Source organism: Narcine bancroftii, chromosome 14 (genome assembly GCF_036971445.1).
Source record: "Narcine bancroftii isolate sNarBan1 chromosome 14, sNarBan1.hap1, whole genome shotgun sequence".
In the NCBI taxonomy this organism is placed as follows: Eukaryota; Metazoa; Chordata; class Chondrichthyes; order Torpediniformes; family Narcinidae; genus Narcine; species Narcine bancroftii.
Genome location: NC_091482.1, coordinates 15,738,870 through 15,753,007, shown reverse-complemented (window position 1 = coordinate 15,753,007; position 14,138 = coordinate 15,738,870). Strand labels below are relative to the sequence as shown.

The 14,138-nt window shown below is 40.5% G+C and overlaps 2 protein-coding genes across 7 annotated transcripts in view; both read left to right on the top strand.

The window, feature by feature from the left end:
- Positions 1 to 8,766, top strand: part of LOC138749881 (LIM/homeobox protein Lhx1-like) — a 440,383-nt gene extending 431,617 nt beyond the window's left edge. For all 6 annotated transcript variants that reach the window (XM_069911872.1, XM_069911869.1, XM_069911866.1 and 3 more), the window contains 4 exons: positions 1,567 to 1,790; positions 2,482 to 2,759; positions 4,382 to 4,547; positions 8,019 to 8,766. In XM_069911872.1, coding sequence (XP_069767973.1) covers positions 1,567 to 1,790; positions 2,482 to 2,759; positions 4,382 to 4,547; positions 8,019 to 8,413 — 1,063 coding nt within the window. In that variant the 3' untranslated portion in view covers positions 8,414 to 8,766. The remainder of the gene's footprint in view (positions 1 to 1,566; positions 1,791 to 2,481; positions 2,760 to 4,381; positions 4,548 to 8,018) is intronic.
- A 2,734-nt stretch (positions 8,767 to 11,500) lies between these two features.
- Positions 11,501 to 14,138, top strand: part of aatf (apoptosis antagonizing transcription factor) — a 129,461-nt gene continuing 126,823 nt past the window's right edge. Inside the window, exon 1 of the mRNA XM_069911760.1 lies at positions 11,501 to 11,617. Coding sequence (XP_069767861.1) covers positions 11,533 to 11,617 — 85 coding nt within the window. The 5' untranslated portion in view covers positions 11,501 to 11,532. The remainder of the gene's footprint in view (positions 11,618 to 14,138) is intronic.

Here is a 14,138-nt window from a genome sequence, read left to right as displayed (position 1 = left end):
CTGATCTTGTAAATGCGGACAATGTCTATTGAGCAGTTCGCACTTTTCCTTTGCCAAGGCAAAGATCCGAGAGGAAATCCTATTGCTGGGGAAAAAATGGTTTTTTTTTAATAACGACTTGATAAGTGTTTTTGAATAACAAATTATTTAAAGAGGAAACCACAGACAAAGGGACATTGGGCAAACCTTTGTTAGAAATCATCTCAGAAGACTGTAATCTCCAATCTCATGGACCAAATCATACAACCATAGATCATGTATGATCGTCTACATGATGTGTTGCTTTTTATCTTTCTGTTGAATCAATTATTTCTAACAAACGATTGTAGTTCCGTTTTCATTTATAACCACGCGGGGTGCCTATGGTCATCTATTTACTTTCTTAGCCAACTAAGAAAGTTTTTATAGTATTAATCCCTTGAAAGTATTAGTCTGACAGGTAATGTGACAGCAAAATATTCTTTACCTATTGCTGATAGACTGGAACCATTGATTGAACCAAACACCTCCTCAGTTATTATTAATGAATGGTTTAATGTCAAGTTTGAAGACCTTTATAATCAGGCAGTCCTGAAATCTCCTTCCTCCTCCGGGATCATACGCCATCATCATTTCAATCTGCCGTCACCTGTAAATGACGTAACGTTTATTAATCCAATGAATTTTACATCCAGCGTGAAAATGAGATTCTTTAAAACTGTCGCTTTCAATACAATATTATGTTAGTTTGCACACGCATGCTTCATGCAACATTTAAACAAATATAGCCCACTGCAGGTCTTCTGGAATAAAAAATCAGTTTTTCCTCGTTGTTAAAATATGCCAATAAACTTGCATAAAGTTAAATGGGCTGTGCTCACTTGTTAAACCATTTCATCAAAGATCACCTTGGCCAAGAAGTACACTAAAATAAAAATTAAAAACCTGCACCGAAATTCTTCAGGAGGAAGACCTAAAAATGCCTGGAATTTTAACGGACAAATTCTTTTTAAATATGTGGAATCGATTGTGATGGTCTTTGTGGGACCCCAAAAACTGATTAATTTGCGTTCTGCACTTATTCGTTATGGTGACCACAGCTATTTATTTTTGCCGAGAGAACCAACTTTAATTTGCATAAGCTTTTCTAAAGCTTGGAAATGGAAGTGAAGCGTAATATCTCGCCCTGGTTAGTTCTATCGAATAAGAAGGAAAATCAGTCGCATTGTGAAGTGTGAGCTCCGAGTTGAAGGACAGTGTGAATCTGGTTCATTGTGAAGCGCCCCACATAACATGCTGTCACTTTTGGCCAGTTGGCTGACAAAGATTTCTCACAAATTGTTTGCGCTCATTTTCAGCGGATTTCTCTAACTGTAATAGTCCTCTCAATCTCTCACTCGCCGATGTGTCGGTCCCTATTTAGACGGGCTGCAAAGAGACGATTTTTCTTTCGTTTGTGCACGATTTGGAGCAAGACCAGGGCAATATGAACATTAACGCGGTTGGTACCATATAGTTAACTACAAATGTACTAGACAAAATTAAGAATTCCTTTGACCATTTCTCCCCTACTGTGATGCTTTACAGTCGTTTTGGTACCAAGTGTGCCGGCTGCTGTCAGGGTATCTCCCCGAGCGATCTGGTGAGGAGAGCAAGGAGCAAAGTCTTTCATTTGAACTGTTTCACTTGTATGATATGCAACAAACAACTTTCCACCGGAGAAGAGCTCTACATCATCGACGAAAACAAATTTGTTTGCAAAGACGATTTTTTAAACAGCAATAATTCGAAAGAAAACGGTTCGCTCTCACGTAAGGCCAAATTCTATCGTATTTATATGTATGGGTGCTTAATAGGATTCTGGACAAACAATGTTGCCTTGCAACTGTTTATTTTAATATCACGGTCAGTAAGTTGTAGCTTTGCGATCATCGCGTCCCGTGTGTTTGGATAAATTGAGTACTGTTCAAATGAATTGGTGATTTGGATTGTATGGAAATATTTCGATTTCAACGCGTATCGGGCACGGCGATATGCTTCACTGCAATCGGTGTGTTTACTACACATGGGTTTGATCACCCATCTCAACATCTCACCCCGGGTTACTTTCAATGAACAATTGAAGATATTTGCTGATAATTTAACAACATGGCGAGTCGCAAAATACACATATTTTCGAAATGCAGCCCTTTACACGATGCATGCCCATTGTGTAATTTTATTCTGCAACCCACCCCCACCAGTGCTACTTTGGATTTGCATTTTAATTTTAATGCAACCATAACTTGCGAACGATGCGTTTTAGGGAAGATTAATTAGGTAATTTATCATTATATCATTTCAACTTGGGGCGTTAGTAAATATTTAATTTTAACGTGCGAAAAGGCAGTAAAGTGGCGCTCCAATTATTAATGCAGACTCGCTTATTATCGTCGTTAAACCGGTTATTTACATTCGATGTGAGCCCATTCTTCATCCCCCGTCATGTTGTGTTTTGCTCAGTAACAGCGTGCAGTGATCAAAGTTTATCACCGGATTCTCAAGATCATTTGCAAGATGACACGAAAGACTCAGAAAGCGCCAACATTTCAGATAAAGATACGGCCAATAACGAGAACGAGGAACAGAACCTGGGAGCCAAGCGCCGGGGACCCCGCACAACCATCAAAGCCAAACAGCTGGAAACACTCAAAGCGGCTTTTGCAGCCACCCCCAAACCCACGAGACACATCCGAGAGCAACTCGCTCAGGAAACCGGCCTCAACATGAGGGTGATACAGGTAAGAGAGACGTCCGAATTGGGAGCGCGACTTTAAACACGACCACGGAGTCGTCCCGGGCTGGCGTCGGAGGGGTGCAATAATGTGGGCTCAATATGAAACATGCAGACGATTAAACGGAAATGTGCTTCAGAAGATGGAGCTAAATATGTTTTGAAATTGAGGACGTTAAACTAGGGGAAGCCATCCAAACTTGACAATAAGGAAAGGTTGTACTAAACGCCGCTAACCAGTTGATTTGGCTGGTTTGACCTTTGACTGTGGCTGGACTCGTCCTCTGAGTGGTTTCTTGTCAAACAAAAAAGCCAGATTACTACAATAGGATATGCCGCAGGAAGAAAACGAACATACATATAGAAATATATAATATGAAAGACAAGAAAGGAGGCTAAACAAGGAAAGTTGGGTACATAATCCCCTTTAAGAGGTAATAAAAAAAATAACCACGAGGGAGCTTTTCAGACTGCACCCAGGAGGTCAAGTTTGGTCGAAGCAAACGTAAGGAGTTATGATGAGGTCAGGACAATGCGATCCATTGTCAGCCGAGAAACCAGGGAAAATGCTGCACCAAGATATCACAAGCAATGGAAATTAATCGATGAATAAACTGCTCAGAGAAAGGGGACGAGAATGCCCAAGTGAAATGGTAGGACACGTTGGAGAATGAAATTAGTGGCGTGTGAAGAGATCCTGTGAAACTTTTCATGCACTCGGTATGCCCCCGGCTCTTGGTCGGTTGGGCAGGATCGGGCTGAGACAGCTGAGAGAAACGCGATTTTGCTGCATTAAGAGATGGTAATACTAAACAGGGAGCGTAAAATAGACACAATCTGGTTCTAAATGTGGAGTGAATAGAGTTGTGAAATAGGTTACCCAAAGGATGTCGTTACTTTGGTGACCTGGTTTGAAAAAAAGAGCAGGCCAGACATAATCTTATAGAGAAAGAAGGCTCCACTTCACAGTTAACCACCTGTCTTACAAAGCAAATTGTACCGTATAATTGTTTTATACGTTAAATCGTTTCTGCACTAACCATGCATTCCATTTTCAATGTCATCTTGCGATTAAATCTGTTTTGTTTTTGACAATGTGAAATTTAAAGACCAAACAACGATGTGTTCGTTATTTTCAATTTAAAAACGTGGATTGGTGAAAAACAAGGACCTTTTTTGGCCATTTTAAGTTGCTTCCTTCCTGAGATGGTTTGATTACTCATTATTCCCGAGTTTGCAAATGGAGTTTGCAAGAGGAAGGTGGTCCTAGCCCTCGTTCTACATCAAAACTTGTTCCAAACGTTGAATGAAATGCTGAGGGTCCGGAATGGAGAGGAAATCTGATAGGTTTAGCAAGGCTATTGCCAACACGTTTTAATATTTAATTCTGGGAAAGCCTTTTGGCTTTCCTTCATTTTATAATATAGGGAGATGCAAACATTACCGACCTGCATTTCAAGGCTGGATTGAGATTAATGTTGCAGCGAGGTTAAAGCGAAGTCTTTTTTTTAATGTTCAAGTTTCCCTTAATTCTAAACGATGGGATTGGAAGGTTAATGTTTACGATGGTTTAATATTAACTCAGGATTGTGGAAATAAAAGGATTCTCGTGGCTGCTTTGTGCCCCAGGTCTGGTTCCAGAACAGGAGGTCCAAGGAGAGGCGGATGAAGCAGCTGAGTGCTTTAGGGGCTCGCAGACACGCGTTTTTCCGCAGCCCCAGACGGATGAGACCCCTGGGAGACCGCCTCGACGGGGCTGACATGATGGGAAACGGCCCTTTCAATTACTACGGGGGTAAGTCCCAATTCATTTCTGTTAAACACTCCCCAGGATGTGCTTAAAAACTGATTACTTATTTAATGAGAAAGAGGCGGCAGATTCCGTTTTACAGTCAGATATGGAGGAACAATTGAAATACTATATGAAGTTAGCCATTTATTGACTTATTATTGACTTATTCAATCACCGATTATAGGAAGGAGCTCTCAGTGCGATTTTAAAGCTAAAGTGCATCTTTTCCCTCAACCATCAACTTGTCAATGTCAGATCAGTCTCACGCACTGAATCAACTAAACACCACAAGATCCCACTGAGAAACAGGGAACCCCTAAAAGCAGCGTCTACAATAAATGGTCCACTTAGGATAACCACGGGACTATACAACAAAATATAATCACTCCATATGTTCCTATAAGCACACGCGTTTGCATAAAAATAGAGCCTGAGAGGGGAAGATTGATGTAGTCCCATAGGATTTGATTGAGTTATAAAATAGAAGGCTCAAAGGTTTCCAGTGTTCCGATTAAAACTAGATAATGTTAAGTTTGTTTTATTTTCCATTGGAGAGTTTGGAGACCCTGCCTAAATAGGGAATGTCTCCACATTGGATTTTTAAAGTAGAAAGGCATCACTTTTCATATTGCTACATATTATGTATTATACATTTCCTCGTTTTGTCTGAAAGTAACAATTTCGTCCATTTGGAACGCAGGACAAAGTAAAATATTGTTACAAGTACTTACTTTATAACTGCAATGATTATTAATACAGATGCTTACCTGATACAACTGAAACCGAATGAATGAATTATAGTGGTACCCAAATGTCGAGAGCACTGCACTGTTGCAATAAGACCTGTAATTGCTTCGTATCTGAATTATTTTATTTATGAAAGTTTATTTTAAGGTGTACTCAAACGAGCGCGTCATTGATTATATTATTTTAAAACTGTACCGATTTACAACGTAACTAAGGCAACATTTGTCAACTTTGTAGCTGAGAAAGTTTCCATGTCTGTGGTGTGGCTTCCAGTAAATTGTAAACAGCGGACTCGCTGTTATTGTTGATGGCCTGAACAAGGGGACGTCAATAAGCGCACAGGAGGGGATAGGGTTAATTCAGATGGCGTGAAGTCACAGCCTCAGGGTAACAAAACCGCAGCACGAAGCGCAAATGCTGCAAACAGGGTTTAATCCACCCAAATAAAAATAAAACGTATATAGCTGAGATGTACTCTGGAGTTTTAATACTATTTCACAGGAGTTATATGATGAATGTACATTTTTAAAAGAACGCCATGCCCTTTCTCTTTAAATGTTCAATACATTTGCATTATTGGCAAGATTGATATTTTAATTTCCATGGGATTGTCCTGGGCTGTAAATTGCTGATATGTGTAAAAAGATAAAGGCGACACAGCGACAATCAGACCAACTGGCAGGGGTTTCCCCATGTTCGATCTCACAGTGAGTTCGGAAGTAAAAATGAATTCGGACATGATCGCACTTCAAAATTTCACTCATTTTATTAGCTGATTTCAAAGTCCTAGCAATATGTCCACCCATCTTTTAGGTTCGTGGAAGCGGCCGCTGTTAGCATGAATATTCTCCACTTAATTTACTTAATGTAAATGCATTCAGGCTGAAATTTGGAGAACGGAATTCATTGGAGCCGTAACTGAAAATCTCGATTGGAGGGTGGGGGGAGCAAATCCTGAATTGTCAGAAAAACTTTAAACGCTTAAAAACACAACTCGGTGCTAACTTTAAATCTTATTACGATTTGGGAGGTAAAATCGATATTGGTCCATTTTAATGTCAGGATTTAAAAAGTGGCATTTATACCTGTGGAGTATTTAGATAGAAGACTACTTTCAACACACCTTTGCTTCATTGGGTAACGAATGATTTCGCGTGCAAAGCGAAAGCTCGGTTCAAAATAATAGACTATTTTAGAATAATTTTCAAGCTACAATTCCACCGCGGCAGTTTGTTACTAGACCAATGCTCTAAAATGACTAGTTGAGTGGTGTCTTTTTTTTGTGGTCCTGAGAGCCGTTTCGATTGTGTAAAATGAGTGAGCATTATTCAAAAAGTGGGACCCCGCTGCGCCAGACCTTCTGCGCGATAAGGATTAATAACACAGAATAGTTTCCCAAAGCGTTTGTTTGCAATCACATCTGCTTCAATTTCACTTACAGAAATGAAATCTTGAGAGAGAGGAAACAAATGACGTCAATCTGATTTCCAAATGGGGCGCACATTTAGAACAAAAACACGGTTGGCTTTGCGCGCCCCACCGTGAATTCAGAATGAGATTGATCAGCCGCGTTCGGGCATGTTGGAATAGAAGGAGGTGTAGCAGAGCCCCCCCCCCCCCCCATCAAACCTACACACAAGTAAAAAATAGGATCTGTTCTTGATGTCTATTGCAATTTAACAGCCATCATTTTGCAAATGGTTTATTTTGCCTTAAACTTCATCGTCCCTCCCATATAATTGGGTATTATTGACCAAGAAAGGAATATTAACCTATTTGCGTCTCTCTCCACAGTGATCCCGACTGTGACCCCTGCACATGGCGACAGAACCCCATATCGAGTTAGGTGAAAATTGACATGTTGCTCACAGATTTCATGTTGATCACAGATCAATCGGAGAGCTTCATAAACTATATCCAAGGATAGGAGATGATTTGGGTACAAATGCACGTGGCTTTCTATTAATTGAAGCGACGAACCAAATTAGAGACCTCTCTGTTCCTTGGAAGCCGATTAACTAAGTTGGGAATTTGGTCTATTTAAGGGTCAATTATTACCATCCTCGGCTCGTTCCGTTTTATATTTGAGGCCAAAACTGGTTTTGTAAACGAGGGGTCTCAACGGTCGTTCCTTCGCTGGGCCCTCATTTCTGTGATGGGCGCTGGACAAAGTGCTCTGTCTTCCTTACTGTCGACCAAGTTAATGAACAGACATGACATATCCATCTGAACACCAAGCGAATGTGGAAAGCGGTTATGGCACAGTTTTCACATCCAATATATTCAAATGCAGGGCCAAGGTAGAAATGATGGAAACGTTGGCTTTTACTGTACTTTGAATATGTTCCCACAACGGGTTCTCGCGTTTCACTTTAGCTCCCTGCGTTGTTAATATTTACCATTTTTCTACTTTCTCTTTGTATTTCATTATTTCTATAAACCACGATTCAAAATAATGAAATACAAAGAGAAAGTAGAAAAATGGTGAATATTAACCACGCAGGTTTCTATAAAGCACGATTCAAAATAAATAAACATGTTTGCACTGTGGTGTTTCCGCAAAACATCAAACTTTGTGACATGTTCTTCATCAGAATAAATTCTGATTCTCTCAATGGGTTTAATCATTCTTAATTTTCTTTGGTCTTCACGCCTTGTAACCGCGATGTGCAAGACTGTGCCATGTTGCCTATTTATCTTTATTGGGTCCTGTTTGTGTCTCCGCAGATTACCAGACTGAATATTATGGCCCTGGAAGCAATTACGATTTCTTTCCTCAAGGTCCACCCTCCTCTCAGGCTCAGACTCCAGTCGATCTGGGTTTTGTGCCCTCTTCTGGGCCTGGGGCGACCCCACTCGGCGGACTCGAGCATCCTCTACCCGGCCACCACCCGAGCAATCTCCCGGGGCCAGGCGATGGCCAGAGGTTCACCGACATGATCTCTCATTCGCACGGGGACTCTCCCAGCCCAGAGCCGGGCTTAACAGGACCGTCAATGCACACGATGGCGGCGGACGTGTTCGGCCCGGGTCCCAGCCCGTCGTTCTCACTCACGAATGGGGGATATACCAACCATTTGTCACACCCACCTCCGGAAATGAACGAGGCTGCTGTTTGGTAACGACTTGACCGAAATTTGCCAGTGTCTCTCCCTCCTCTGTGCTCCACCCGATCCCAAAGACAATTCGCTCCGCTACCCCGCTCAGCAAGAACGAGAGCAGCTCACCGACAAAGCTCGTCGCAGACAGACTTAAATAACGTTTTAGAAAGACCAAGAAAATTGCAACGAGTTAGAAGTTTTGAACGGGTCGGCATTCTGAGTGGAGATTCTACACCCCCCCCCCCCCTAAAAAAAAGTACACATTTCAAAAAGAAAGACAAAGTCGTTCAGGAGCCCTCAAGACTTCGACGCAAACTACTCTACCTACACAAAGCTGAACCACAAATAAAAGCTAATAAAATGAACTGAAAGAGTCTACTGTTTACGTATTATATTTAATTCAGGAGTTTAATGTTTTAGGAAACATTTTAGAACCTCTTGAACAAACGGGCATCATGTAACCAAACCTTTTTATTTGTTTCCAAAAAGATGTACAAAATATTCACTGGAGTTGTGGTTCACAGCTCCAGCGTGTACAGTGGGTTTTTTTTTTTGTTGCGTATGTTTACAAAAGTGGAAAAACAAACTAGAAAGGTGCCAAATAGATAAGTCATAGCACAATTATTGTAGGTGCATTGCACCGTCCACTGGAGAAATGTTCAGAAAGAGAGTGTTAAAAATAAACTTCCTGCTCATTTTTAGCTCTCTCATAGAAATCATTCATATTGTTAATAATACTCATATAGATTCATACAGGATTTTATTTTTGTGTCTTACAGAAACAAAAGGTCAAATATTTAAACAATTTTACAACATGGTCAAATATGCAGTTGATAGCTGCTACTTGTTTCTTTATACAGTGTAGAATTCCTCATGATATCGATTTTTGTCATAAAGATAGGCCTAAGCTTCTGTGACCTCCGTTGCATATTAGACCATTCACTGTATAAATGAAAAAAATATGTTGAATAAATTTGTGAATTTTTAATAAAAAAAATTGATGTTTTAATGTCTTTAAATGTCAATGCTCTGTTTATGAATACGGTGTTGGGGCAGAATGAACTGGAAGTTTCTTGGCCATTTTTATGTCTCTATCCATTTTCATTTGAAATATCTGATTCAGATATTTTGTACCGAAAGAACTACACCAAAATTATCCTTCCAAAACTACTCCTTACAGCTCTTCTACTTTAATCACAGTAACTGCAGACTTTTGTGTTTTACTCATTATTTCTACTTCTTTGCATTAACAGGAATGTTTTCTATTTCAAAATGAAAAGTATCGATTAATTAAAATAAGTTACACTTTAGATTAAAAAAATATATTTAAAACAACATATAAGCATACAAATCAGACATTGTGGTCTTTTTAGTGAACATAAGATGGAAAATAAACCATTACAATTACATTGAGTTAAAATATTTTAACAATACCCTAAAATTCATTGCCTAATTAAATCTTTGCAGCAGCGTTACTAATGTTAAGAATGAATAGATGCAAGAAACTGTTGGATTATACCAACTTCAGTGAAATAAAATAGTTGTGCCACTTCATAGGAATGGTTTAAAAAGTTTTAGCTACATAGTTTTAATTTGTGGAACAATTAAAATTGTGAGTTTGTAGATCAACACTTTGTAGCTTAATTGCATAAAATGATGATAAATGCTGTGTGGAAAAAGGGTTACCCTTTCACAGGTGGGCCTTTCAAACAGAAAGTGACAAATTCAGTGCAATATCTCATTTTTCTTCGAAATGAATCCTCCTCTTTCTAGTTTTGTAACTACCAAAGAGCAACATTTTTTCAGAAAGCATCGGGAGAACTATTTATTACATAGCTATCTAAACAAGTGAAAAACTGTGATTTCAGAAATCTAGACATGCACTGAATATTTTCTTAAAATATAATATTCATAATCCACAACTTTCAAAAATATATCAACATTTTTGATCTGGCGCAGATGTAATTATTTTTTTTAGTTCAAATTGTGTTTGCGGCAAATGTAAGTTGCTTTAATAACATAATTAGGAAAGAATTTCACTGGTAATTGTATAAAGCTCTGGTCGATTTCATTTTTCTGGATGGGAGTTTCCACTTGTATAGTTTATTTTACTCTTTCCATATACATGGATTTCAAATTGTTATTCCATCCCTTCAAATACTGCATGGGCACAAGCTCATTCCTTGATTCATCTTGAGAAGTTTCTGAATGACAGAGTATATATATATATATATATATATATATATACACACACACACATATTTTCAGACACATACATATATAACAAACATATACACACGAAACATTTGACCCAATATTGTTATTCTGTACATTTTGAAGGAATGTGAATATAATTCACAAACCTCCCCATCGTTCCCGAAATGCTCTTTCACAATGTTAATTATGCATTTTTTTGAGAATACAATAAATATTTATTGTGAATGTTAAAGCAATTTTATTAAACATCATAAATTCAATCTCACACCTTTTTAACCCAACGAGATATATTCATTTAAAAACTGCGTTAAAATAAACCATAAATTTTCAATCATATTTATTCCCTATTATGAATATTTCAAAATGGTAATATAATATTATCAGATGATTTATATATTAGACAAATTGGTGGATAATAACTTTAGTTACCAGCACAACATTATGTGTTTCACTCTCACTATATTCATAAATAGATTATTGAAAAAGTGCATAATATATTGTCATAATTCTATTGCTGCTGAGCTGTAATAGGACAGTAATACAATTTTTCATTTTAAGACACACTGGGCGAAATTCAAGCTTGGATATGCATGAGATTAGAAAGGTAAAGACGAAATATTTACTGACCACTTTTATTAAAAATTCTCAACATATTTCGCTGGTTGCATTAGCTAAATACATATACTTTGCCATTTTAAGGCTGCGTTACTTCAATTCATAACATTATATTGATCATATTTATGGGAAAATATATTTTAAAAAAAAAGGTTACGATGATCAGTGGTATTTTGAGCAAGATGAGCAGGGTCAAAAAAAGTCGAAGCTCCTGAGGAGTCAGTGTCAGCTAGAACCGGACGTTGTCTTGTCAATCGGAAGTGATGTCACACTGAATAGGCTCTATTCGTTCTGAAGGCAGCAACAAGATGGCAGCCTCCATCGCAGAGCAGTTGGAGGAGTTGCTGAACCCTTTGCCCATCTTAAAGGATCCGGAGGACGAGGGCGATGAAGGTATTTGGGGACTGCGGTGAAGGCGCGTTCGGCTGCAGGCAGGGGGAGGGACGGTGCGAAGGGTTGAGCGGGCGGTGCGAAGGGTTGAGCATGACGCCATGCCCTCGGCCCCTGAATCCGTGCCCTCGGCCCCTGAATCCGTGCCCTCGGCCCCTGAATCCGTGCCCTCGGCCCCTGAATCCGTGCCCTCGGCCCCTGAATCCGTGCCCTCGGCCCCTGAATCCGTGCCCTCGGCCCCTGAATCCGTGCCCTCGGCCCCTGAATCCGTGCCCTCGGCCCCTGAATCCGTGCCCTCGGCCCCTGAATCCGTGCCCTCGGCCCCTGAAACCGTGCCCTCGGCCCCTGAATCCGTGCCCTCGGCCCCTGAATCCGTGCCCTCGGCCCCTGAATCCGTGCCCTCGGCCCCTGAATCCGTGCCCTCGGCCCCTGAATCCGTGCCCTCGGCCCCTGAATCCGTGCCCTCGGCCCCTGAATCCGTGCCCTCGGCCCCTGAATCCGTGCCCTCGGCCCCTGAATCCGTGCCCTCGGCCCCTGAAACCGTGCCCTCGGCCCCTGAATCCGTGCCCTCGGCCCCTGAATCCGTGCCCTCGGCCCCTGAATCCGTGCCCTCGGCCCCTGAATCCGTGCCCTCGGCCCCTGAAACCGTGCCCTCGGCCCCTGAATCCGTGCCCTCGGCCCCTGAATCCGTGCCCTCGGCCCCTGAATCCGTGCCCTCGGCCCCTGAATCCGTGCCCTCGGCCCCTGAAACCGTGCCCTCGGCCCCTGAATCCGTGCCTTCAGAGCCACTGGTTCGTAATTGTGTCCCAAATCTGAGCTGAAAGCCCCGATTATTTATTGTGTGGCCTCTGCTGGAAGTCGTGGGTTGTGGGCAGAGGTCCTCTCGCCCTCTTACCCATTCAGTCAAGTGGAAGCAGGGCTGAAATTGTGGAGTAACCCCACCGTTCAGGAGAACCAGATCCAAACGCAGGTTCACTTTTCAGGAAGACGTGTATGCAGGGGTTTTAATATAGAGAAGCAAAGCACGGGAACCACTGGATATATCCTGGAAATAGCTCGAGGCTTTGAAGAAAGATTTTGTTAATATTTCGGATTGATGGCTCAATCTGTCCATGCATGTTTGTCCTATTTCATTTCAGTGTTTGCAGTAACAATGTACAATTAGTTTCTAACTGTTCTAAATAACATTTTAATTGTAACAGCAGATTATGGTGGAAGGCCCTTCTAGCCGATTAAACTTGTACTGCCCAATTTGCGTACCATTTGTTTCTGAGGGTGGGAGAAAACTGGAACACCTGGAGAAAACAAATACAGGTTCTCGGGGAGAGTGAACAAGCTCCTTGCAGATTTGAACCTGGTCTTTCTCGGGAGCATTATCAAACAAAAGAGGGTACTAAATTATTTAAGGAGTTTGGGAAGAGTGAATGGTTCTGAAGTAGATTGTAAGAAAACTCACTTTGAATTTTTTTACATAACTTGCGTTAACTGGATGTAAAAGATCAATTTCTTGAATTTGTCTGCTAACAGTAGAAATCCTCAGCCTATCTATATTACTTATTCAAATATTCCTTCTAATAAAATCTGAGTATTGATCTCTCTTCATTCTACCATATCTCATGTTTCATTTTGTTTGAGGGTGGCCTTTCAGTCCATTGAATGTGACAGCTGTTGGAGTAATTCCATTCCTCCATATTATTCTCTCTTGTGTACCCATCCTCTCCACCCTGATATTCCTAGTGTGGATAACCTACCTTGGGGCATTTGCAATAACCAGTTAACCCTCTGGAATTATCTTGGAGGAAATGGGAGAACCTGATGTTGGTTACAGGGCTTACAGATTTATGAATTAATATTCAGAGGTTCAGCCTTTGATCAAATCATAACCATAAGTTGGCATATTTCTAAGTTAAACATTTTTTTGTTGGCATATTTCTAAGTTAAACATTTTTTTTGGGGGGGTAGGGTGTCTGACAGGTAGATGCAGAGATATTTTTACTCGTGGGAGAGTTACAAACAAGGGGATGTATCTAGAACTGAGGCACATAGAGATTTCTTCTCTTCGAGGGTACTGAGTGTCGGGAATTCATTGTCACTGTATTTAAATTGGAGGTATATCTTTGAAAGATTAAGTAATTGAGATTTATTTAGTACCAGCACAGAAGAGGCCATTGTAGATCTGGCACGATCCTAATGAATGGCAGGTAGGCTTGAGGGGCTGGAGCCAAGAACTGCTGTTTTTCATTTGTCTGAATATTCTTGTATTAAGCCTTAATCCAAGAGCACATGACACTTGGTCATTTTTCAAATAAGAAGATTAGACTCTTTCTCAATCATTTTCCTTTCAATCAATATAGATCAATCGGTGATTAATCTTGTTGTTTGTAGAACCTAGCTTTGCAAGAATGAGGTGCTGCACATAAATAAGGAGGATGATATCAGAGGGAAGCAGTTATGGATAAGGTTTCTATAGTATGTGAAAGAAATGTTCGGCCTTGTAATTGGGGTGATTATTATAATTTTCACT